Source organism: Amblyraja radiata, chromosome 46 (assembly GCF_010909765.2).
Source record: "Amblyraja radiata isolate CabotCenter1 chromosome 46, sAmbRad1.1.pri, whole genome shotgun sequence".
Lineage (NCBI taxonomy): Eukaryota > Metazoa > Chordata > Chondrichthyes > Rajiformes > Rajidae > Amblyraja > Amblyraja radiata.
Window position 1 is genome coordinate 6468278 of NC_046001.1, and position 27221 is coordinate 6495498.

Here is a 27221-nt window from a genome sequence, read left to right on the forward strand (position 1 = left end):
AGAGCAGATGTGTGCAAGACTTAGTGAACATATTGATAACAGTACGTGGCAAGTTTAACTGAATTTTTCATTCTACTTTATTTTCAGCAGTCCATAAATAAATAAACTTGGCCGTGGAGAAGTCTTCCTACAACAAAGTAAAATAATTAAGCGAACCTTGATGTCCAACCAACAGCCTGGCAATTCACAAAGGTAACATTTTTACACACTGAAAATGTCAACATTTGTTCAGCTTGTAAGAAAATCAGCGTAGGCTTGCGTATCCAACATTTCTTATTTACTGCAAAACGTTGCGCAAATCTTTGCGCGCGGAATTTGTGCGCAGCTGTGCGACCGTGGCTTTCTCTGCCGGCTCAAGGTACAATTGCACGTTGCCAAATAATTGCTTCACATCCATAGGGCAGAAATTGTTCATGTAAATCACACAATTGTGAAACAAACGCCTAAATGCAGAAATAAGGAGGGAGGGAAGAAAGGCCAGACGCCTGGAGAACCATTCTAGGGCCAACCAATTCACTTCGCAACTGAAGCAGCAGAGTCAAGAATTCTAGCAAGTCTGAAGAAAGGGGAGAAATCGCTCTCCTCACTGCTTGCGTTTTAAGATGTGACACGTATAACAGATGCTTTGGTGGCCTGCAGAGTGAGATTTATAGTGCAGAAACTTACTCACATGAGGAATCTGTGGGAAGTGCTGTGGTTTTACACAAGATTGTGGAATGTACACACTGGAGAGAACTTCTAAGTCTTTCAACCTAGTTTCCCCATGAAGCTGGAGCTATGAAAGTACACAGCCAAATCCTGGACCTTACCCAGCATATTCATATCAAAGCTGAGGAGCCATTCATTGAACTAAACTCTCATCGTCTTGAACATGCGGTTGCCTCAAATTCAAGCCAGTTTTTACGCCTCCACTTAGCATTCTGCCGCTTCCACTGAAATAGCTCGGAGTCACTTGGCATCTTCTGCATCTGTGACACTGGCAATATCACACTTTGCCACATCCACAGCCATGAATAAAGATGACCACAACATCCTCCTCCTCCACCCTTCCCCTGCCATCCAACTAGCTGGCCCACACTTGACTGCTTTCATTCTCATCCATTAACTCACCCACAATAGCTTCTCTTCCAATGCCCTCTGGTGTTACCCCAGACATCCATCCTTGGCCTGCTCCTATTCCTCATCAATATCTTTCACAACTCAGCATCAAAACACAACACACAATTCCATGTCACAACCCAATCTCATAACATCCACTTATTGCTTCCATGAATGTTACATCCTTCATGTCCTTCAATAATGTTATATTCCCAAGCCTGTAGCCCATCAAAGTTCACTGACTACATTACACATCGTGCTATGCTGCACCCATTTCTGATGGTCAGACATGATCAAATATAACTAATAATAATGAAATTATTATTACACTTATCTGTAGCTTTTCCAGGAGTGGTTTGTCACTCAAGAAAATAACAAGTATTCACAAAGTAATGTGTGCCATGCTCAAATAATTGTTAGCTTTAACCTCCCACCCAGAGGCAGTCAGCCCCTTCCGGGAAGAGCCAAGCGTCTTGCAGCAAATAATATTTCTGATCAATTCAGCTCTTTCCTGCAACAAGATGCATGGATATTGGGTACACACACACACTCTGAGATGGGCTTTATTAAACACCATGCAGGATGGAAAGGTGGAGAAGCCTCGGGACTGAAAATTGGAGTTGAGGGATTCAGAAACTTGAGAACATAGTGTCACATTTGAGGCGGATAAATGGTGGTGACATGAGACCATGGAGAGATAGGAAGACATGAGAATTTTAACCTGCTTCTGGTTAAGGAAAGCCCCACTGTGGTTCACTGGGGTGATGGATGAATGGGACTTGACACATTACCATACAGCCAATGGTGTTTTGGATGATCTCAAGCTAAAGGGTAGAATGAAAGCAAGGAATGCATTGGAAAACTGAATCTTATAAGGAAACAAAGGCATGGATGACAATTCCCCAGTAGTTAGGCTGAGACCTATGCATTATTGATTACACCTCAAAACTGGAGCATAGAGATGGTATCGATATGGAGTCTCAAACTTGTGGGTAAATATGACACAAAGTTTTCAATCAGAATCATTTAACCTCAAACATTTGGCAAAGAGGGGGCTGAAGAGTTTACCAGGGAAGAGTTTGTGGGAGGAAAATGAAGAAAACTACTTAATTATTTCCAATATCAAGTTGGAGGATATTGTTATTCACACAGTACTGAATGCCGGACAAGAAGTCTGATCATTTAGGGACAGCGAAGGGATATAATTGTTATTATTCAAGAGAAGTCAGGAGAATTCACCAAGCGGCACAGCGGTAGAGTTACTGCCTTACAGCGCCAGAGACGCGGATTCGATCCCGACTACGGGTGCTGTCTGTATGGAGTTTGTACGTTCTCCCCGTGACCTGCGTGGGTTTTCTCCGAGATTTTTGGTACCTCCCACACTCCAAAGACGTACAGGTTTGTAGGTTAATTGGCTTGGGTTTGTATACTTGGTATAAGTATAAATTGTCCCTAGTGTGTGTAGGGGATCGCTGGTCGGTGCAGACTCGGTGGGCCAAAGGCCGTGTTTCCGCGCTGCATCTCTTAAAAGTAGTGCTGAGTTAAGCAAGGGTTGTCAGCATGTATGTGGAAAGCCATTGTTACCGAGTAGCAGCACGTAGATGAAAAAATGGAAAGAAGTTGGGATCAAACCTTGGGGAATACCAGAGGTAGAAGTGTGGGATTAGTGGCATTCTGGTGATTCTCCAGCTATGACAGATAAGAAAGCAACCAGGTAAGTGTCCCACCCAAAGAAACGGCCGAACAGAAGCTTCAGAAGATAGCGTGCTCAACCACAACGGATGAAGACAGGTCGAGAATCTCAAAGGATATCACAATCACACAAGACCATCAGAATCTTTGGTAAATCCATAATTAGCAAACTTTTGGCATCTCAAACAGAAGTGGCAGCAATTCATCCTCAGTGAGTACAAACCCGTTCCCACTCTGACACTCGCAACCAGTTCCAATGACTTGTTCCAGTGTCTGCAGCACAAACTATTGAGATTAGAAATGCCCGGTGCCCACTTGTAAGGTAGATGCAAATATCAAACAGGTTTTAATAACAAGATGTTACGTGACCAAGCCTCAGCTTACCTTGTCCAAAGGCTTGGATACTCGCTTTCAGTTCTTCCACATCACAGGTAAACTGTGCGCATCGGCCCAGGTCTTCATCATATTTCCGTTCACTAACAAAGTGCTAGAATAATACATTTTAAAAAACTCTAGCAGGTAAAATCCAAGCATATGGTAGCTTAGCTTTTTAAAAATTATACAATCATGATTCTAACTTGTACAATTGGCAATTTGGATTAATAGAATGGTGTAAATTTCTTGTAAATGATTAAAACTGTGGCAATACTATATCATGCATCTACCAATTCCATTTGCGAACATTAAGTAAACAGAAAACATAAATCAAGGAACAATTGACGGTGTATAACTCCCAGTGACTGTTTAATCAAGCGCACACAATTATAACATGCAAAGCACAAACACCTTTTTCATAACGTTCCTGAAATAATGTCTTGTTATAAAACAACGCTAGTTGTTGATGAATCCTACATCGACAATTTGGCACCATTTTAGCAGAAGGCAAGGCAAGGCAACTTTATTTATATAGCACATTTCATACACGAGGCAGACTCAAAGTGCTTCACATAAAAACATGTCATACAATAAATGAAATAATAAAATGAAATAAAATAGAAGAACTAAAAGAAAAGAAAAGCAAAATTAAAAATGCATTATAAAAAGTGCAAAAGTTAAAAGTGCAATGTAGTTAAGATTTAGCTGAAAGCTAAAGTAAACATAAAAGTTTTCAGTCTTGTTTTAAAAGTGGTCAAAGTTGAGGCAAGTCTTAAATCTTCAGGAAGTTTATTCCAGCTATTTGTTGCATAGTAACTAAATCCTGCTTTCCCATGTTTTGTATTTACTCTGGGAATCACTAGCAGATTGGTTTCAGAAGATCTTAGCGGTCTAGAAGGCTTATATAGTGGAAGCATGTCAGTGATATACTTTGGCCCTAAACCATGTAGTGATTTATAGGTGAGCAGCAGGATTTTAAAATCAATTCTCTGACATACAGGGAGCCAATGTAAGGATTTAAGGATTGGTGTAATATGCTCAAATTTTTTGGTCTTTGTTAGAACTCTAGCAACAGCGTTCTGAACAAGCTGTAGATGCCTGGCAGTTTTTTTTGGAAGACCTGCAAGGAGACCGTTGCAATAATCTAGCCTACTATTAATAAAGGCATGTACAAGTTTTTCTAAACCTTGAGATGACATGAGTCCTCTTAATCTTGCTATGTTTTTGAGGTGATAGTAGGCCGATTTTGTTACTGATTTGATGTGACTGTCGAAATTTAAATCTAAATCCATAATGACCCCAAGATTTCTGGCTTTGTTTGAAGTTTTCAGGGACAGAGAGTGAAGGTGTTGGGTTACTTTAAGCCTTTCTTTTTTAGCACCAAAAACAATTATCTCCGTTTTGTCCTTATTTAGTTGGAGAAAATTTTGGCACATCCAGTCTTTGACTTGCTCAACGCACTGGCACAACAGATCTATGGGGCGATAGTCATTTGGTGATAGCGCTACATAGATTTGAGTGTCATCGGCATAGCAGTGGTGGTCAATATTATTATATCGCATGATTTGCCCTAGTGGGAGCATGTAGATGTTGAATAAAGAGGGCCCTAAGATCGAACCTTGCGGTACTCCACACGTCACGTTGGTTGGTTCTGATACAAAGTCGCCAATGGAAACAAAATAGTTCCTATCTTGTAAATATGACCTGAACCAACTTAAGACTGTGCCTGAGAGCCCCACCCATTTTTCCAACCTGTCCAAAAGTATTGAGTGATCAACAGTGTCGAATGCAGCACTGAGATCTAATAGCATTAATATTGAAACTTTGCCAGAGTCTGTGTTAAGACGGATGTCGTTTACAACTTTAATAAGAGCGGTCTCGGTGCTATGAAGAGGTCGAAATCCTGACTGGAAGTTGTCGTAGCAGCCAGTTGAAGCCAGGAATTGATTAAGTTGCTGGAGGACAACTTTCTCAATGATTTTACTTATGAAAGATAGGTTTGAAATTGGTCTATAGTTGTTAATAATAGAGGCATCTAGGCTCCGCTTTTTTAAAAGAGGTTTAATAACTGCAGTTTTCAAGGCTTTTGGGAAATTGCCTGATTGAAGAGAGCTGTTAACTATTTGCAGTATGTCTATTGCTAGGCAGTCAAAAACATTCTTAAAGAAGTTGGTAGGTAAAGCATCAAGGCAGCAGGTGGATGGCCTTAGTTGTGTCACCGTTTCCACAAGAGTTTTAGAGTCTATGACATTAAAGCATGTCATCATTGCCACGTTACCTTTGCCTAAACAGGGTGGTGATCCAACATTTTTGTTTGAAGCGGTGATATTGATGGCACGTCTGATGCCTTCAATTTTATCTGTATAGAATAATGCAAACTCATTGCATTTCTGCGTGGAATGGAGTTCAGGTGGTAATTGTGTTGGGGGGTTGGTCAGTCTGTCAACAGTTGCAAATAGGGTTTTTGCCTTATTAGTGTTGTTGTTAATGATATTGGAGAAAAATGTTTCTCTAGCACTTTTTAAGTCTAAATTGTAGGCACGGAGGCTCTCTTTATAGATGTCATGGTGAAGCATTAATCTCCTTTATGAAAATGGGCCAAAATTTAACAACTCAAAGCGTACAATACAATACAAGTTTATTTGTGTATTGCAGGTAATTAAGTACTTAAATGATACAAATGTGGGATAGGAAATCTCCATAAAACAATGTTGTGTTTAATTAAGCAAACTTATTCCAGCAGGTTTGCTCCATAAGTTGCACATTACTTTCTTCCAAAAGTGAAACACTACAATGTCAATGAGCAGAATGTCACCTGTTCTGAATAATGAACACAAAACCTATACACTATATTTACTATCACCTCGTCAGCCAAACATTGGGAAGAGGAAAATACAATGTGCACACACACACACACACACAATCCCCCATCAGGTCTGATTTTTATTTTATTAAAAATCCAGTTTGAACAACTTTTGTGCCAGTTCCCAGTGGGCATCTTCTGGCAATGTAAAAACTGTGGCAGGAAATTGTCAGTCTCATTCATGGGCCAGAAAAAAAATGTCTCACTTCAGCACCAGAAATGCCACATCACTGCAGAGGAAGCATTTGGACAGGAGCGAGATAAAATGAGTATGTGAGTCTTCCTTATGGAGCTTTCCACCTGATCTAAGTTGTATTAGACCAGAAATATGCATGCCAGATGTAGAAGTGGAAAAGTAGTAGGAACCAAGAATACAAAAAGAAAACAAAATGGAATGCCTTCAATTACCGACCTCATCAAATTTTCTGAGGTGTGGGGGGGGGGGTGGTGGATATTTGATATAGAGCCTGGCTTCGCAAATAAAGTTTAATGGAACCCAGCTTGGTGTCAGGTTCATGATTATCTAGGAGGCTTGAAGACAAAAACTAAAAAAAACGGTATTCAGCACGGCAGAAAGGGAATTGCATAACAATCAGTTATGTTGGTCACTATAAATTTAGACTCTGGAATAATTTTTTTTTTTTCATTTGTAGATATCACCAAATTGGGGAGATAGTCTACAATGAAAGAATGACATTAATACCTTTGAAGATTGGGCAAATGTGTTATTCCGCATAGTTGAGTTAGGCATCAGATTTTGATGAGGAAAAAATTGTTAAATATTACCTGGAAAAGAAGAATCTAAGGATCGTGGATGACAAATAGACAAATCATTAGAAGTGGTAAGTTTGATAATGTAATTAAAAGAGTCAAATCGTGCGCATTGTTTCTAGAAAGAATGGTATGAAATGTAGAGAAGTTATGGTTCACCAGACTGATTCCTGGGATGTCAGGACTTTCATATGAAGAAAGACTGGATAGACTCGGCTTGTACTCGCTAGAATTTAGAAGATTGAGGGGGGATCTTATAGAAACTTACAAAATTCTTCAGGGGTTGGACAGGCTAGATGCAGAAATATTGTTCCCGATGTTGGGGAAGCCCAGAACAAGGGGTCACAGTTTAAGGATAAGGGGGAAATCTTTTCGGACTGAGATGAGAAAAACATTTTTTACAAAGAGAGTGGTGAATCTCTGGAATTCTCTGCCACAGAAGGTAGTTGAGGCCAGTTCATTGGCTATATTTAAGAGGGAGTTAGGATATGGAGAGCAGGCAGGTACAGGATACTGAGTTGGATGATCAGCCATGATCATATTGAATGGCGGTGCAGGCTCGAATTTTCTATGTTTCTATGCTCAAACATTGGCTGAACGACACTTGGTTTACGGTATGAAATTCTGGTCACCAATGGGTGCAATGGATTTTACAAAGATCACAGCAGATAGATGCGATTACACCCATCACATTAGGTTTCTGTTGAAAGAGAATGCTGTGAGGTGATCCCATTAAAGTTTTTTTTATTTTTTAAGAAATTGGTCAATGTTTTGATGCCATCAATAAGAACAAAGCCAGAAACCATTAAAGCAAAACATTCCCCAAGAAATTAAACAGACAATTTATCCAGACGAAAGAGAGAATGTGGCACGCTACTACAGGAAGCAGTGGAGGTATTAGTATACATACGTTTCAGACAAGATAAGCCTAGGATGGACAAGGCAAACAGAGGATTCTGCTGTTGACTTGGTAACAATGGGAGGAAGCTCAAGGGGAGCATGTGGCCTGCTTGGGCCAAGTGGCTTGTGGACAACCTGTATCTCAATGAGCACCATTTATCAAAGTGAAAAATCGCACTTTTAGTTTACAGCCTAGTGTCTTGACACAAAATTAATTTCAAGCACTTTTATTTACTTTTATCAAGTCATTCACACCATCCCAAAGCAGTCAACATACAATTTTGATGTGTAGAAGTTTCTGATAAGGCAAATGCAGCAGCCATTTTGCGCATTGAAAAATCACCCCAAACAGCAAAATAACAATATATATTGTCCTTGATAGTCGATTCTAGAAGACATTCAGGCCAGAATATTGGCTACTTTTCCAACAAGGTGCTATTTATCATTCACCCAACAGGCAGATGGGCACCATTAGAAGGATACTCAGCCAGCACAGCATACAATCCTTTGTTGAAATGCCCATCTAGAACAGATTAATGTTCAAAGTCCTGGAAAGGGGCCAGAACCCACAAACTTCAATTGAATGCAAACTCCAAATACTGAGACAAGGTAGACAATAAATGCTGGGCAAACTCAGTGGATGAGGCAGCATCTATGGAGAGAAGGAATAGACGACGTTTTGGGTCGAGACCCTTCTTCAGACTGCAGTCTGGACCCGAAACGTCGCCTATTCCCTCTCTCCAAAGATGCTGCATCACCCGCTGAGTTTCTCCAGCATTTTTTGTCTACTTCTGATTTTTTCAGCATCTGCAGTCCCTTCTTCATCTTAAACACCGAGACAAGGTGACAGTTGGAACACAGGGCAGATAATTCAATAGTTCATGTGGGAAGCTACCAGAGATGAGTTTTTATATATAAGAAATAAGTGGTCACATCATAGGGAACTCCTGTACCCACCCTACCACCCCAGTGGCTAGCAGTAAACAACATTTAGCAATGTGCCCGATCCTTTATATTTAACTAAACAATGTTGTGCGATACGCAAGATTAGACGATGGAAGGACAAGATATTCACAAAAAGGATGAGAGATCCAGTGAATAATTAGAAAATGGAAAAACCCAATAGATCAGGTTTGTCCTCACTAAGGATGGAATTGGCAAAATAACATTATTTATGTGGAACTGATGAATATTAGTGTCAACAATATTTAAATTGGCCTGCAGCCCTCAACGAACACAATTACTGGAAGGTAGACGTGGTTTGGTGGTCATTGAGAAAGAGTATACGAAGCTCAGAATAGAATGCAAAGGAGTCATGTACATGTGGCTTGTGGATTGTCAGTTTTATTCGGCATAACAGTTCCACATTCTTCAACAGGTTATTTATATACTGCAACTGATCAGAACAAAACCAGAGCAAAACGTTCCTTCCTAGCAGAACCTGCTTGACAGGTTAAATTCAAATGTTGAAGAGCACCAACTTGGCTAGTCCATATTCTGTATCCAAGAGAGGTTGGCCATTTGGATTTCAAAATGGACTGTAAATACTAAAAGGTGGGCTTGGCTCAAGGGCGATAAATCACACAAAGCTTACTTAAAGTGTTCCACCTTTGTGGTTTTTTTATAATGATGCTTAAGTAAATACAATAAATGTACCTTAATATCAGCTCGAAGCTCCACTAGTTGTTCCTCCGACATACGGACGGCATTGTCTGTCATTCTCTTCAATGTTTCAGCTCTCTTCTGGCGGCTGTCCAGAATTTCAACTAATGGGAAGCAATAGCACATTTAGTGGAGGCTTCCACTAAAGAAAACTAATCCACATATGGTCAGAACCAAGCTAGAATTACAAAACATCAGATTTAAGCAAAACTTGTTAACAAAACAGGTCAGATCTTAATAGAACATAGAAAATAGGTGCAGGAGGCCATTCGGCCCTTCGAGCCAGCACCGCCATTCAATGTGATCGTGGCTGATCGTCCCCAATCAATAACCCGTGCCTGCCTTCTCCCTAACTCTCTCTTAAATCCATCCAGTGATTTGGCCTCCACTGCCCTCTGTGGCAGGGAAGTCTACAAATTCACAACTCTGGGTGAAAACGTTTTTTCTCACCTCAGTCTTAAATGACCTCCCCTTTATTCCAAGACTGTGGCCCCTGGTTCTGGACTCGCCCAACATTGGGAACATTTTTCCTGCATCTAGCTTGTCCAGTTCTTTTATAATTTTATACGTTTCTATAAGATCCTCCCTCATCCTTCTAAACTCCAGTGAATACAAGCCTAGTCTTTTCAATCTTTCCTCATATGACAGTCCCGTCATCCCAGGGATCAATCTCGTGAACTTATGCTGCACTGCCTCAATCACAAGGATGTCCTTCCACAAATTAGGAGACCAAACTGTACGCAATATTCCAGATGTGGTCTTACCAGAGCCCTGTACAACTGCAGAAGAACCTCTCTACTCCTATACTGAAATCCTCTTGTTAAGAAGGCCAACATCCCATTAGCTTTCTTCACTGCCTGCTGTACCTGTAAGCCAACTTTCAGTGACCGGTGTACAAGGATGCCCAGGTCTCGGTGCACCTCCCCCTTACCTAACCTAACCCCACTGAGATAATAATCTGCCCCCTTGTTTCGGATAACCTCACATTTATCTATATTATACTGCATCTGCCACGCATCTGCAGAACTATACACTATCTTTCAACCCACTGTTGAAAAGCTATTCAATCGCGATTGAACTTGTCAAGCAGATTCCCACTTGGCTGGGAAAAAAATCTGACTGGGGACCAACGTCTTAGCAAGAGGTGTTACAGCACAGAGATGCCAGAGGAGTGCTCATTCACTTACTTGGCACAAAGGGGAGCAATGACAACTTTAACACATATTTGCATGAGGAGGATATTTCCATCAAGACCAGCATTTATTTCCTCTAACCTACAGGTCTCAATGTGCTGATGGGGAAATAAATCCTTGAATTACTGCAGTCCTTCCAGTTGGGAGTCCCAGGACGATGAACCAGAGATATTTCCATATCGGGATGGTGTGGACTTGGGAAAGGAACCTGGAGGTGGTGGTGCCCTTGGACACTAGTTGCCCTTGTTTAGTTTATAGATACAGTGCATAAACAGGCCCTTTGGTCCACCAAGTCTGCACCGACCAGTGACCCCAGCACATTAGCACTATCACACACACACACACACAAACTAGGGACATTTTTTACATTTATACCAAGCTAATTAACCTACAAACCTGTACATCTTTGGAATGAGGGAGGAAACTGAAGATCTCGGAAAAAAATCCACGCAGGTCATGGGGAGAACGTATAAACTCCGTACAGACAAGCACCCCAAACCCAGGTCTCTGGCGCTGTGAGGCAGTAGCTGTACTGGTTCGCCACCATGCCACCCTGATGCAGTTGTGACAGGTGCTGCCAGAGTAAGTGGGGCTGGTAACCGCAGTGCAGTCAGTTGACAGTACGTACTGCAGATGAGATTACCAAATATTAAGATGAAAGTGAAAGCAGTTTCTCCAGATATGGGAAGGAAAGTTTTATTCCTGCTGGTCCCCATTTCATCTACTTAAAGAGAACAATCTCACATCAACAATATTTTGCCACGTTGAGTTAGTTTAAGATGTTAAAAACCAAACACAGCAAATTTCCATAGTCCAGCACCCTCAGGACTATATCAGTGCTAGGGTGGCAGATTTTCTGGGCTATTGCATGCTAGACCCATTAATACTCCAACACACTGAAGTTTTTAAAATAAACTTTATGATAAATTTTGCCTGTTGACGACTGCAATATTGACAAACAGGCTTTTGCATACCTCAATAGTCATTTACTTTCACACAAATTCATGAACACCAAACTTGAAATTCATCATGCCAGACTAATCAAAATAGTGAGTTTATGCAGGGAACAGGTAACAACCACCAAGATCAAGAACAAACAAACTTCAGGAAGGGAGCCAACCTCCGCCCCACGCTCACAAGGTGCTCAGTCTACACGGAACAAATGATGGAAAATATTTAATCACACATTTTTCACAGATGCTTTCAAGAGAGTTAGATAGGGCTCTTAAAAATAGCGGAGTCAGGGGATATGGGGAGAAGGCAGGAACGGGGTACTGATTGGGGATGATCAGCCATAATCACATTGAATGGCGGTGCTGGCTCGAAGGGCCGAATGGCCTACTCCTGCGCCTATTTTCTATTTTTCTATGAAATACACTTAGTTTATAATCGCAGAAGATCTGCTTTTCTCCCATCAGTGGGTTTCACGCTACCGTTTGAAATTTGCGCAGCAGTAAAATGCTACTAACAATCCCAGCTACTAATTTAAAACAATTAGAAGTCTTTATCTCTAAGCCAATTTAGTTTTCTCAAGATGCACAATGCTTTCCCTTGACCGAATTGCACCATCTGAAGAGTGTTAATGAATGACTTGGGAGAGGCTTTGGTATAGAGTTTATCCATCCTAGTTGGGTAACAAATGTGGATCTACTTTCTCAGCTCTAAATTAGTTAAGATCTGCAATTTATTGAAGATAATGTTCAATTATTAATAGGTTGCTTAAACTAAAAGCAAAGACTTGTGCTCCAAGATAGACACAAAGGATAGAGTAACTCCGTGGGACAGGCAGCATCTCTGGACAGAAGGAATGGGTGACATTTCAGGTCAAGACCCTTCTTCAGAAGGAGGGTCTCAATCCAAAACGTCACCCATTCCTTCTCTCCAGAGATGCTGCCTGTCCCACTGAGTTACTCCAGCATAGTGTCGATCTTCGGTTTAAACCAGCATCTGCAGTTCCTTCCTACACATTTCGTCTTGCACTTCAATGGCACATTTTACATACCTTTCTAGATGTCGAATATCAGTTTTTCCTTGTCTTTCCTAAGCTAGAAATAGCGTCTTTAAATACATACACACTGAAGGATTGAAACTTAGAATATAGTAAACTTTAGCATGCCTTGGGAAACATCTCTGCATCCATTTGAAAGGGACCACTTCATACACCTTTAACAAGATTGTGAGTTTAACAGCCCAGAAACTTCCCGAGCAATGCACAAATTACCGAAGCAACGACTCTCCTGAAATGGGATATTATAGACTGCAAAATAGTCACTTACATGCTGCTGCTTTGACTTTGTCCATTTCTCCCAAAAGCGCCACCTCCCTGTCCATAAAACTACAAGGAAAGGAAAGAAGATTTATCAACTTCTGTAATTATAAAAGTGAGACGTCACTGGGATGCAGCTCAGTTCAGTTTAGTTTATTGTCACGTGTACCGAAGTACAGCAAAAAGCTTTTTTTGCGGGCTAACCAGTCGGCAGAAAGACAATACATGATTCCGTATTCAATATTTTCTGGTGCCGATAGTCTTCTCAAGGAGCTATCAAAGCTGGGCTATCACAAGCATCTTCAACGCCACCTGTGAAAACTTGATAGTACAATGGTGTGAAAGTTCAAAATCTGGGCACGATGATGAAACTACCACCAACAATTTCAGTCGCAAATGTAATCACAGTATTTTGATATACTACAAAACACTTATCAGGGAGATTTCAAGGCTTAAAATGAAATTCCGTATTCAGACATTAACCTAATACAATTCCAGTAATCACAATCTTGTTGATAAGTGTATACTAATTGCCTAGGACTCCTCTTAACATGAAAAAGCTTTTGTTACATGATATTTGCTTTGATCACAGCAGATCAACCATGATAACAATAAGCAGAAAACACCACTGATATATTACAGCATCTCGGATTTACAATTTTCATGAATCAACACCCATAAATCTACACAAGAGGTTTTGAAAGAAATATTTGCATAATTCCTTTGAACACAGATAAAAATAGTTTTGCAGCAATGAGATATGGACCAGAGCATCATAAATACAGCTGCAGAAGTCACTTTGTTTCTTTTGTGTGCATCAAGATGAGGTCTTTTATTGTAGGGAAATACAACATTGCTCCCCATTTTAAGCACCCAGTATCAGCGTCAAGCATTTCCAGGTTAGACATATCACGGTGGGACGAAGAGCAAAGACCCCTCATCTCTGCACCAACAATCTGGAGAAATCATCCCACTGCAGTAAAACATTGTTCCACCTCCCATACCAATCTGCCTTATCCGAATGAGAATGTTGCCCGTGTCAATTTGAAGACATGCCTACAGGGAACAGAGTCAAATTAATTACGAGCTAGGAAGATTTTCATGCCCTTAAAACACAACACCTGTGACAGCTCCTAATCGAGAGGTATGACAACATAAGCCCTGGGGTCGGTCAACACAGCTTTGTAATTTGCGGTGCCACTATTTGCTTTTTCTTTCTTTGAAGGGTAGGGGTTGGTGGCGTTTGATGGTGCCAAGCAGGAACTGGAAACAAACTGTGACGCACCAATTTTAGATTTTATCTCAGGGCATGGTCATCACTGACTTGCAGCTTCATCTGCAAAAGTGGCCCATGCACACGTGGGCTAGGGTTGAATCGGTGTGTGACTGGTTCATTTTCTGGAAGCAGCACAGCTTTTAACAAGTTCAATTTCACTCCACGTTGCTAGCCCAGTAACCTAAACTCTGAGCTACAATCCCATCAATCATGCACACAAATGATGCTCGCCCACTTACTATAGCAAGAGGGGTGGACATTTCAGATCAGACTCACCATGATTCTTGCAGAGGGTAGGGTCCCTATAGAATACATAAAGGGCTTGTATTTGTAGCTCATTTCATGGATATAAAGTGCAATATAATCTTTCCTGAAGACCGGCCACCTTTTCGCTCTGGAACAAGTCTTCACTTGACCAGTCAGCATTTGACAGATTTTTCTTAATCTGCTTCATGTCAGTGACAATATCTGCCAAAAGGTGGTGAGCAACACATTGCTGATAACAAATGTAAAACCAACAATTGTGATAAATGTTAAGGAAGGGACAGAAGTTGTTTTTTTGTTTGAGTAGAACAGACACTTGCACAATGCTCCATTCACCCTTTGTTACTTGCAAGATAAATAGTTGTAATCTCATCCACTTGGGAAACTAAATCCTGGCAAAATGCAAATACCACCACAGAAATCTAGGATTCTCAAATGAGATGATAAAATCAGTTTAGATGCTGTGACTGGGCAAAAATGGCACACGGGCTAGAATTTTAAAATGGCACAGCTCAGGTACAGCAACGTATGCAGTTTGTGCTTTTGTGAGATTCTTAGATTTTCTGAATTTACAAAGGATTAAAAATAAATATTCCTGGCATGTGAAAAAACACTTTCAACATGAAGGCAAGTAGCAGGAAACAAAAAGATGCTACAGAAAGAGAATGATGCTTGGTTAATAGGAGTCTTTTGATCTTATTGGTCCTCATCCCCAGTGGGATTAATGAAACGTAGACTCAAACAAATGAGCAAGAGTTAAAAATGACAGCGACCCGCAACGACAGGCCGACGAGCACTTTATGTAACACTTTCACTGCAAGATCTGGCACTCTGCTAGTTTGATTGAGAGGAAATTGTTGGTTAGGATACCAATGAGGACTCCCTTGTGCTTCTTTGTATATTAAAGGACTTTAATCCATCCAGCATAATAATACCTTGCCTAAAAGACACCACCTGACAGAACAGCACTCTGTTATTGTGCAATGGTGCCAAGCTAGATTTGTGGTGCAAAACACATAATCTAACAGTCCAGATATACAAAACCTTGAATACACACCACTGACGACATTAATTCATGTTCCTGTATTTGGTTTGAACATTATCTACTCCATCTGATTTCCCCCACATACCCCACTTTTATTCGCCCCTCTCATCTCCACCCTACGATATTGCCCTACATTTAACTGGTGATTCTGTGCTGAAAGTAGCATCAGGATGTGCCAGAGGATGGAAATTTTAAATGCCATACAGTCGACCCGGTAGTCTTATAATTGTTTCCTGTGCTCCTGTGATGATTGATCAGATTGGCTCATTAATGGAACCCAAAGGACCAGACACTGCTAGCGGCATCTTATTCAACTCCGAAAATGCCCCGAATGATTAGATGGCCTGGCTGGACGATTAGCAGACAGTTTCTATCCACATAGTCCTTGAGACTTCTTAAAAATCAGCCATTTCAACAAGTTCCCGTGTTCTTGCCCGAGTTTTTTTTGAAACACCAGCAATCAATTTATTTTAACCAACAAATATTGTAGTTCTTCTGTTAGATTGATAAAATGGCTTTTAACAGTCCACTCAATGTTGGTGTTGTAGATTTTGATATACGATTTCATTTATATTTCCTTCAATTGATAGCTAAAGATACTGCCGTAAAGTGGATCAGAGGGGAATTTAAAGCTTGTAATCTAATCTCAGAAGGCAATCGAGCATTGTGATGTTATTGATTGAGGCTGACAGATAATATGGAGTTGGTTACAGGGAAATTGCATATTCATCCTGGATGAATGTTTGGTTCATGGAGTTTAAACATTATATTCTTTTTCAAGGAATTAGCAACCGGGGAATAACACCCCAAATGTACATTGTAAATGGGAAATTGAAACCAACAAACTGAACTGTCAAACTGGTTGAATTTGCACTAAGTTGAGCAGGCAACAGATTGTTTCGGTAACATGTCAGAGTTAAAAAAAAAAAAAAAAAAAAAATCATAAATAAAAACACACATCTAATTAAATATAGCAATATGTTGGAGCAACTCAGCGGGTCAGGCAGCATCTCTGGAGAAAATGGATAGGTGACGTTTTGGGTCGGGACCCTTCTTAAGTCTGACTCGACCCAAAATGTCACCTATCCAAGTTCTCCAGAGAAATGCCTAATCCGTTGAGTTACTCCAGTATTGTGCGTCTACCTGTGGTAAAAATCAGCATTGTTATTACCCGATACCATCTCAAGTTTGGTTTTTCATAATCGTATACAGTGTCACTATTAAGACTAATATATAACTCCAACTTCTCTTATTGAAGTGTAAAATAGCGTATGCTTTAGTCATTCGCTGATTAGATAAACAGCTTATCCAACAGCTCCAATGGCATTTTCCCTAGACGTCAGCAAACAGTCTTGGTTTCTATTCACGTCATTTTTCTGCTCTCAGGGCTCTTCCACTTCCCACAAAGAACAAAGATCTGTTCTGAGAGATCGTATTAAAGGAAAGCATTCTGTGCAGCAGAAACAAAAACAACCTTCTATACTAAGAGGACATTTTTGTAGGATACACCTTTTATTCTTATTGTTGCCCCTTCTGATTTCCTCAGATTTGGCACCTCTTGAAACAAGGCAGCTGATTAGCTTCCAGACATCTGTTAACATCGTTTCTCCAGACTCTGCCGAATGGGACTGCAACAATTAGGTTATAAAATGATTCTCCCTTCCCCGAGGAAACTAAATCAGGATGCTCAAGCTCTGGAAAACTGCATGAAGCTGAAGTGTTAAAGTTCACAAAAGCATTTTACAGTTTTCAAATGGTCACGCCCTTCCAATTAATTTTGAGTTTCGTTTTGAAGTAAATCACATGACATTTGTTTGAACCAAGTTGTTACTTGGCAGGTTTGCTCAAATTACAGGTATCTAGAAGACTTATACAACAAAGCAAATAACCCCAAATAGAAGGAGGAGCTAGAGTCACCATTAAGTTTGGAAAATGCTCCAAACCTGACATGCAATCTGTCTCAGCCACTTTTATATGCAATTAAAATAAAACAATCGCTTCAATCTGTGTGAGAGATCTAATGGCTGAAGGTTAGCTCTTGATTTTACTCATTACAACATTGTGGATTATTACCACTTTTGTGCTGGAAATACAAGACATTACAGAATCTGTAGATTATAACTTCACAGTTCTCATATTTTTTCCCACATGACATAGGAGACGGCCATTTGCCCCATCAAATCTCTGCTGGCTCTCAAGAGTAATCCCATCGTTTTCATTTTCCCATTTATTCCCTGTAACCTAACCTATCACGCACTCTACTCCCCGCCCAATTATGCTTTGGGGGTAGTTTACAATCAACCCAGCAACCAGCTGTCTTTGGGGTGTGGCACAAACGCCGTCGCAGGAAGAATGTGCAAACTTCATGCATGCAGCACCCAAGGTCAGGTTTGGAACCAAGTGACTGGAGCAGTGAGGCGGCAACTACTTGTTGCACCACTGCGCCCCCAAATATTGAATATTGAAGGGTGTCTCACGACCTGACACAACAAAACAAAGGAAAGTTAAAGGGGTAAGGGGCTGTCCCATTGTACGAGCTAATTCAAGAGTTCTCCTGAGTTTGCCCCGATTCGAACTCGGGAGAATTACGGTAATAGCCGCTCGTCGGTACTTGGGGCTCTCGTGGACATTTTTCAACATGTTAAAAAATACTCCATGTATATAGGCTATGGAACTTTATTTTCACACATGGCACTTGTCATATTTTATGCTTTGTTGTCCAGGCAGTTTCCATTTTTTCTGCAAGGCTTTAAAACCCACACTCTCACAGGGCTCTCAAAAGAAGTGGAATTCCAAGACATACAAGGCAAAACCTCATGCAAGATCTGACAGGCGGGTGGCACAGCGGTAGAGTTGCTGCCTCACAGCGCCAGAGACCCGGGTTCGATCCCGTCTACGGATGTTGTCTGGACAGAGTTTGTACATTCTCCCAGTGACCTGCATGGGTTTCCCCCAAGATCTTCGGTTTCCTCCCACACTCCAAAGGCGTACAGGTTTTTAGGTTAATTGACTTGGTATAAATATAAATTGTCCCTGGTGTGTATAGGATAGTGTTGATGTGCAGGGATCGCTGGTCGATGAGCCGAAGAGCGCATTTCCATGCTGCATCGCGAAACTAAACTGGTCCAAGACTGCCATTAGATTCAGCGACTCCTCCGTTTAAACATTCACTTAAAAAGAATGAGGCAGCGTTATTCAACCTAATTGAAGACTTCATGTGGGGGTTGAGAGCATGCCTCTAAAGTATCCGTGTACTCAGCATTTGATGATATGTCTGGCAGATTCACCTGGGGGATCCACTGATCTAGCATCATGATTTTGAATAATGGGCTGGTCAGTGTCATACAGCAAGTACACATCACGTGTAGTCTTATGATCTTGAATGTCTCAAGTGATATCGATTGGAAAACACAAGAGGCATGGTTTGTATAAATATTTGAACGGCTCCTCTTGATATTCGTCTATCATTCCTAAACTGTAGATTAAATTAGCATTGGCAGGGCAAAACATCGATGCAATTCCACAGAAATTTTGAATGCAGGCAAAGCTCCATTTGACATTCCAAATTGCAGCAGATGCCGAGATCAAGGGAAACCCAATTTGAAGCTAATTCACAAACTGGACAGGTGGATACAAGCTAGACAAGAAATGCTGGAGAAACATCGCCAATTCCTTCTCTCCATAGATGCTACCTCACTCGCTGAGTTTCACCAGCATTTCCCGTCTACCTTCGATTTTTCTAGCTTCTGCAGTTGTTTCTTAAACAGATAGATACAAGCAACAGGTCACGTCCTTTAGATATGGTATGTGTAAATATAGCATAAAGTGGCTCGAAGGGCCTACTCCTGCATCTATTGTCTATAAAGCATTTAAAAAACATTTACTCAACTATGCATACAAAACACCAGCTTGAAAACAGACCGAGCAGAGGACAAATAATTTGCAATGAGCACAGCGGAAAGGTTGTCAGTTTAGTTTACGGACTGTGCAGGGTTAATTGGATGGACAAATTGGTGTAAATGTGCCGAAAAGCTGGATAGACAGAAGATGAAGTAACTCAGCAGGTCAGGCAGCATCTCTGGACAAACAAAAAGTAGGTGACGTTTCGGGAAAGGACCCTTAAGACAGAACGGGTAGAAACAAGCAAACGTTCAGTGTCCTTTAGATACGGATAGGTTGGGTTTGTTTTTCCATGGAGCAGAGGTGGAGGGAAGACTTTCCCCCCCCATAGTGGAGATGTCTAAAACCAAGGGATATAGGCAAAGGTGAAGAGGGATAGAGGGGATCAGAGGAAAATTTGTTCTCACCCAAAGAGTGTCTGCAGTGTGGAACACACTGCCCGAGACAACGATGGAAACAGGTACTCAGCATTGAAAAAAGTATCAAGGCGAGCACTTGAATCACCAATTCATTGTAGGCCAAGGGCCATGTGGTCGCAAAAAGGGATGAGCGTGAATGGCACTTGACACTGTGGGCTGAAAGGCCTGCTTCCAACTCCAAAACTGGAATCGATGTTTATTTTCCTTTCAGAAGTTTTTTCTGCTAACTCTTGGTGGAAACTGTACATGCAGGAAAGTCAAAGGTTTGGTATGTGTTGCAATGCCCCAAATAGTTGAAAACCTGTCCGCACTAAATGCCAAAGGCCACTTGACTGTCGTCTCGCTGGAATTCAGGGCAGGGTTGAGAGGAAGAGGGTGGTGCTGACAAATTACAATTAAAACTATGCAGGATCATAGGCTTTCATAATTTGGGAAAGGTAGATTCCTGAAGTACTCAAGTGTAATTTTGCTTACATTTATTGTACTTAAAGGTGTGGTCTGACAACAGGATATAATTAAATAACAGATTCAAACATCCGCACACCTTTGTCTTCACTAATCACCTCCAGCCTTGGTGACCGTTTCCATGCTTTTCTCTCCCCCCCCTCCCCTGAATCATCACCTAATCAACCCCTCCTTACCTGGATCCACCGATCACTCGCTAGCTCTTGCCTCACTCCTTCCAGTCGCATCTCTCTACTATCCATCTCCCCCTCTACTCCATCAGCCTGAAGGGTCTTGGCCCGAAATATTGTCTGTCCATTTCCCTTCCACAGATTCTGCCTGACTCACTGTGTTCTTCCAATGGCAAAGGTCATTTATTTTCACTGATTCACCTACCAGTTCTGTATTTCAGCAAATGCCACCTTCATCTTCTTTATAGAAACGTCCATTTCCTCCTTAATAAGTGGCCGATATCTGGCTAGAGACACAGTACATCGCTGCAAGTCTTTTGCCGACTTTTCTATGTTAGTACCTGGAGAAAACAAAAATGAAAAGTGAATTCTAACAACTTGCATTTGCAAACTGCTCCAAATTCTGAGAAAACAAAATGCTGGAACAACTCAATCCTAAGTTTTTTCTGCTTCTATTGATGTTTCATTAAAAACAAGGGTGGGTGGGGGTGGAAAGAGAAGAAATGTTTTTGTGTCTATCTTCAGTTTAAACCAGCATCTGCAGCTCCTTCCCACACAAGAGAAATGTGGATATGGGAAGTTACAAAACAACACTACTAATGCAGCAGAAGTGGTATGGATGCTTATATTAAAGCTCCTCACGCAAGCATACAGTTATGATTATGATGCAGAGAGAACAATTATCAAAACATCACATAGCTGATCCCATAATAAAACTACATTCCTCACCATCAGGCGCGGAGATGGAGGCGGAGTTGTTGCCAATCTTTTCCAATATACTACACTAACAGCAAATACAGCAAATATACTACACTAATACAGCAAATAAATGTATTGTATTGTATTGTATTGTATTACATTAACAAAAACATCCATTTCAACTTTAATGCATCAACCGTAAAAGGTAACTTCAAGAACAAACTTGCATCCTTTTTACAACCTCGGGGCATCCCAAAGTCTTCTGCAACAAGCGAGCTACATGAAGTCATTGTGTGCATTGTCAGTTCTGGCAAATAATTCACCCACTGCAAACTCCCATAAACAGTCACGCAGCAATGACCAGATCATTTGTTTTGGAGATGTTGGTCGAGGGATTTTGGGCAGGACATGGAGAATTCCCGCTTCTTGATGTCTAAATTGTACCATGCATCTTTTACACCCACTGGGTTACTCCAGCTTTTTGTGTCCATCTTTGGTTTAAACCAGCATCTGCAGTTCCTTCCTGCACATTTTACACTTAAGAGTCATGATTTAACCATTCATTCAAAAGGGAGCATCACTGACAGTGCACCACTTCTTCAGTTCTGTACTACGGAGAAAATTTGTGTTAGCTCAACACATTACTGGGGATGTTCAGGATTTTTAATTTTTTTTTTTTTTTTAATTTTAAAATTTAAAATTAAATATAAACAGGACATCCCACAAATCAGTGTTTTCGTTTTCATTCTGAGTTTGTTTGAGCAAGGAATAACAGACAAAGACAAAAAATAAATCAAATCCCCAAAGAGAACTATGCAGAAGCAGTTGGTTCTGCCCTGATACCATAATATCTAGCGCAGGCAGCATGGACTAGTTCCACAAGATAAATAGATGACATGACTCTCTGGAGGCCAGTGGCCATATACAATACTGGTCATTAGATAAATGCCTTTGTTTGAGCGCTAGCACAACAGATTGTAAGTGGAAATAATAAAAAGATGTCTAAAGTTTGAGTCCAATAATTAGAGAGAAAAGCCTTTGGGAAAGAGGGCCAAAGAGAATCCCTGGAGGCAGATGGTGATGATGTGAGACAGAGAAGAACAACTGGTCATGACCATGAAAAGTTGACAAAACCAAATAAAAGTTACAATGACCTGGGTTTAGGTCATGATTGATTTTGTAGACAAACATTTGTAAATAAGAGATGTCCATGAGATAATACTATCTGGATCCGCTTCTAAAGGGAGCTGGGACTAAGTTTCAGTTTAGACATTCGTTAAGGATTGCCTGGTTTGCCCCACAATATATTGAGATGCATTCGCAATATGTTCCTGTGGAGCTCGGAACATAATCAGTTGTAGTCATGCACAGGACTGACTACCTGAGCAGATTTCTTCAATGTTGTAAAGGGTAGATTCTGGCATGGAATAGGCAAACTCATGTTAAATCCACTGGTCTACATGACACAGCATTGTACTGAATCCTACTGAATCCAACAGCAAGAGCTATAGCTTTCCACTAACTGATTAGTAAGGGTGTCAAGAGTTATGGGGAGAAGGCAGGAGAATGGGGTTGAGGGGAAAACATGGAACAGCCACGATTGAATGGCAGAGTAGACTTGATGAGCAGAATGGAATAATTCTGCTCCTAGAACTTGTGAACCAACAGGCAAATACGGTATTCATAGAAGTTTAAAGGTGTGTAAATCCTTTGTGTTTAAATATTAGAGCCAAATATTGAATGTTATCTGCTAAAGAATTAAATAGAACATGGATTAAAAATGCAGATTTGGATCTTAATTTGAATACAAACCGGTTAATCCTCCTTAGCTCTGGCAATAACCTATCAGTGTACATCTGATTGCACGGGAACCAGGATCTGAACACATAACAAACTTCACAAGATTTTTCCATTCAGCATTTGCAAATCTTGGGTCACAGCTGGTCCACAGCTTGTGACTCAGCCGTGAGCACAAAGGGAAAAAAAAGGTCAGTATTTGAAAAGTGGGTTTCAATAAATCCACTCATTAAACATTCAGTGAAATCACTGGCCTAAGATCTACATATCATAGAAACATAGAAAATAGGCGCAGTAGGCCATTCAGCCCTTCAAGCCAGCACTGCCATTCATTTTGATCATGGCTGATCGTCCCCAATCAATAATCCGTGCCTGCCTTCTCCCCATATCCCTTGACTCCACTAGCCCCTAGAGCTCTATCTAACTCTCTCTTAAATTCATCCAGTGATTTGGCCTCCACTGCCCTCTGTGGCAGGGAATTCCACAAATTCACAACTCTCTGGGTGAAAAGGTTTTTTCTCACCTCAGTCTTAAATGGCCCCTGGTTCTGGACTCGCCCAACATTGGGAACATTTATCCTGCATCTAGCATGTCCAGTCCTTTTATAATTGTATATGTTTCTATAAGAGCCCCTTTTATAATTTTATATGCTTCTATAAGATCGAAGCCAATTGGACTACACGGAAGAATGCCGTTAGTCTTGATGTTATAGTTTTAAAAAGCTATCGGCCAGAAGCATTTTGTTCAATTCTTTGCTGCAGCAGCAACACAGCTGGAAGGCAGGATGAATCAAACACGGTCTGGCTGCTGTTAATTCAGTCTGTCCCTAGCCTCTCAAAAAACGAGAATTATCTGATAAACCATTTTAACGCCACTGGTGCTTTTTCAATTAGAACAAAGACGAGTAGACTGTACCAGTCTGCAAGCATCAGGCAAAGCAAGACTAGTCCGAGTTGCATCGCCTCTTGTGGGGCAGGACGGGGAGAACACAACTGTGGCTTTGACAGGAAGGAGACAGTGACCATCATCAATCTTGTCTTTGCTTATGGTGATGGACTTTCGTGTATTCCTTTCTCAATGCTCAACTCAGAAGATATTCCCTTATCCCTATCAATTTCTTTTAACAATTAAGAATGAGATTTCAACCCACTACATGATTTTATGAATTAGATCTTAACACCGAGGTACAAAATAACCCAAAGTTGGTGCTACACCTCAAATCAATCCAACATAGTTACTTCAAAAGTAGAGGGGTACTCGTACTTTATTTTTGTAAAACAACCCATCACAGCAGTCAGTTCTGATGACAATTTTGTCAGAGGGTGGTGAATCTGTGGAATTCTTTGCCACAGAAGGTTGTGGAGGCCAAGTTAATGGATATTTTTAAAGCAGAGACAGGTAGATTCTTGGGTGTCAGGGGTTATGGGGAGAAGGCAGGAGAATGGGGTTAGGAGGGAGAGATAGATCAGCTATGATTGAATGGCAGAGTAGACTTGATGGGCCGAATGGCCTAATTCTGTTCCTATTACTTATGACATGACGATAGTCAATCCAACATAAAAATACTCTGATATATTGTGTCATGAATGTGGACCTACACAGGATTTGCCCCAACCCTCCAAACTTTAAAAATATAGCCTTGTGCAATATAAATACAATAACCTTAGTTGCATGACTTTGCCCAGCAGCTTAATGGTTCAGTAATTTCAAATAACCAACTTGGCAATTTCACATCTTACACCTGCACACTTGAATGGCTTGAAGAACATTACCCGTTGTCAAGCAAATGGCAGTTTCAGATGCGACTGTTTGGCAGCGTTTAAAAGCTGGATAATGATCTTGCTGGATAGGAAGATCACTCGACGCCGATACTTGGAGCAATGTTGAATTCTTTAGAATTGACCAGGTGAAACTAAAATTTCTGGCAACACTCAATTATTCAAAATTACTGCATAATATTTTTATGTTGTTTCAGGATCAACCTTTCAAAGAATGGTTTATTTGTAAATTGGGACGTCATACATGCTAATATATGAAGAGAAGCTTGGTTACTAATCCCACTTGTTGCTAAACATTGGAACGATTCCGAAATGGGAAGGCAGTTTGTTCTACGATTAATTATAGTGATCAATGTACAAGCACAACTACAATTGGTTATATGCATGTTACCTTGACATATGATCTTTGCAGACCTTTAATCCCTTATTTAACCCATTTGATGCAAACTGGGACAGGCTTTCATAAGTTAATATCACAGAAACATAGAAAATAGGTGCAGGAGTAGGCCATTCGGCCCTTCAATATGATCATGGCTGATCATCCAACTCAGTATCCTGTACCTGCCTTCTCTCCATACCCCCCGATCCCTTTAGCCACAAGGGCCACATCTAACTCCCTCTTAAATATAGCCAATGAACTGGCCTCAACTACCTTCTGTGGCAGAGAATTCCACAGATTCACCACTCTCTGTGTGAAAAATGTTTTTCTCATCTCAGTCCTAAAAGATTTCCCCCTTATCCTTAAACTGTGACCTTGTTCTGGACTTCCCCAACATCGGGAACAATCTTCCTGCATCTAGCCTGTCCAACCCCTTAAGAATTTTGTAAGTTTCTATAAGATCCCCCTCAATCTTCTAAATTCTAGCGAGTACAAGCTGAGTCTATCCAGTCTTTCTTCATATGAAAGTCCTGACATCCCAGGAATCAGTCTGGTGAACCTTCTCTGTACTCCCTCTATGGCAAGAATGTCTTTCCTCAGATTAGGAGACCAAAACTGTACGCAATACTCTAGGTGTGGTCTCACCAAGACCCTGTACAACTGCAGTAGAACCTCCCTGCTCCTATATTCAAACTCAGAAGAAACTAAAAGATATGAAACTTTATCCATTTTGCCTTGCCAAATAAGGTTGTTGGACATTTAACCAAGATTGGAAAAAGTTAACCAGAGACGATGTCAAATTGGGGAGGTCACATTAACTTGATGTAAATTTATGCTCCTATTTGTAGATTTCCAAACACCAACCTATTTGTGCTTCTAATATTAAAATAATCTATTGCTTAAATACAAACTTGAAAACATCTAATCAATATCAATCCATGTGCAGAAGCCTGCAAGCATATCTGAAATTCAATCGACGAACAAATTGACCAATTTGCTGTGATTCACCACACGTTTAAGAAATGCAGAGTCTGGGTAGTCCTGTTACACGACATAGCAAAAGAGCCCAAATAAAGCTTGGAATGATCGCAAGTAATTCATTAGGAGACCACACACAGGGATAATACTCACCTTTGGAATTCTAAAAGAAATAGGCATGGATAGTCTCAAACTAGTTTACAGTGGACCTGGGTTCAAAACAATATTCCGCAAACAAAATCCTCATGTCATCAGGACAGCTGGCAAAGTTGGGTAAAATGTAGGGGTCTTGAGGCCAGAGTTAATATCTTCTTGTATTAGAAAATAAGTGAGCTTTAAGTTACAGCGGAAATCAAACTAATCTAGCATGAAAGTGGTCAACGCTGATAAGAGCGGCAAAAACTGGGATGTTCTTGAGCTCCACACAAGCGAAAGTCCAAGTGCAATTATGCAGTAATATAGAAATGGAACACAAAGCTGCAATACATTCTCATAAAATAATGATTCTGCCTATAATTGTACAGTTTTCAGTTTATGGCACTGAAGCAGGATATGCAAGCAAACATACTAAGCAAAAGCCTCAGATTCACTTATATAAAGGTTAGGTTATATTAAAAAAAAAAAAATTCAGAGGATGTGTCAGCTCAGAGTTCTGTTGTATATCTCACGGTTCAAAGACACTGCCAGAGCGCACGTAGCACAAACAAAGTGATGCTGCAATTGCACCGTCAGATCTTTCATGAATCCAACACTGAACATAATCTGAGGCGTTACATAATACTCAAGTTATTTGTTGAATTCCACCCCAAAAAAAGCTGCTCTCAGAATGCTGTCATTTGTACACAGCTGGCCATTATTTGAGTAACACGTCCAGCTTGTTGGCACAAGTCTAGCTTTATTAGTTCTCTCCAAGCTCTTGACAAAACTAGATTGCTTTAGGGGGGTGGAGCCAAGAGTGAAACAAAGTGTAGAAAAGTTTTGCATCAGAACAGAGGATAAACCCACCCAGGAAGAATAAAAAGGCCAAGTCTCCCCCTCTCTGCTCCTTAAACACGAGGTCATCCAAATGCATCATTTGACTTGATTCACTCCACCACTGGCAGCCATGCTATCAGGTTCCACATTGCTGAGCTCTCCAATTCCCTCCCAAAACCTCTTCATTTCTCAAGACAAGTACTGGTCGGACTGAATTCATCATTTCTTTGACATACAGCCCGTTATTTTATACAAG

At 40.7% G+C, this 27221-nt stretch overlaps 1 protein-coding gene across 3 annotated transcripts in view; it reads right to left on the minus strand.

Moving 5' to 3' along the window:
- The window catches only part of spats2 (spermatogenesis associated serine rich 2), a 72179-nt gene that overhangs the window by 5918 nt on the left and 39040 nt on the right, over window positions 1-27221 (minus strand). For all 3 annotated transcript variants that reach the window (XM_033015727.1, XM_033015730.1, XM_033015729.1), the window contains exons 8-11: window positions 20565-20700; window positions 12831-12889; window positions 9356-9465; window positions 3175-3277 (exon numbers count right to left, since the gene is read on the minus strand). In XM_033015727.1, coding sequence (XP_032871618.1) covers window positions 3175-3277; window positions 9356-9465; window positions 12831-12889; window positions 20565-20700 — 408 coding nt within the window. The remainder of the gene's footprint in view (window positions 1-3174; window positions 3278-9355; window positions 9466-12830; window positions 12890-20564; window positions 20701-27221) is intronic.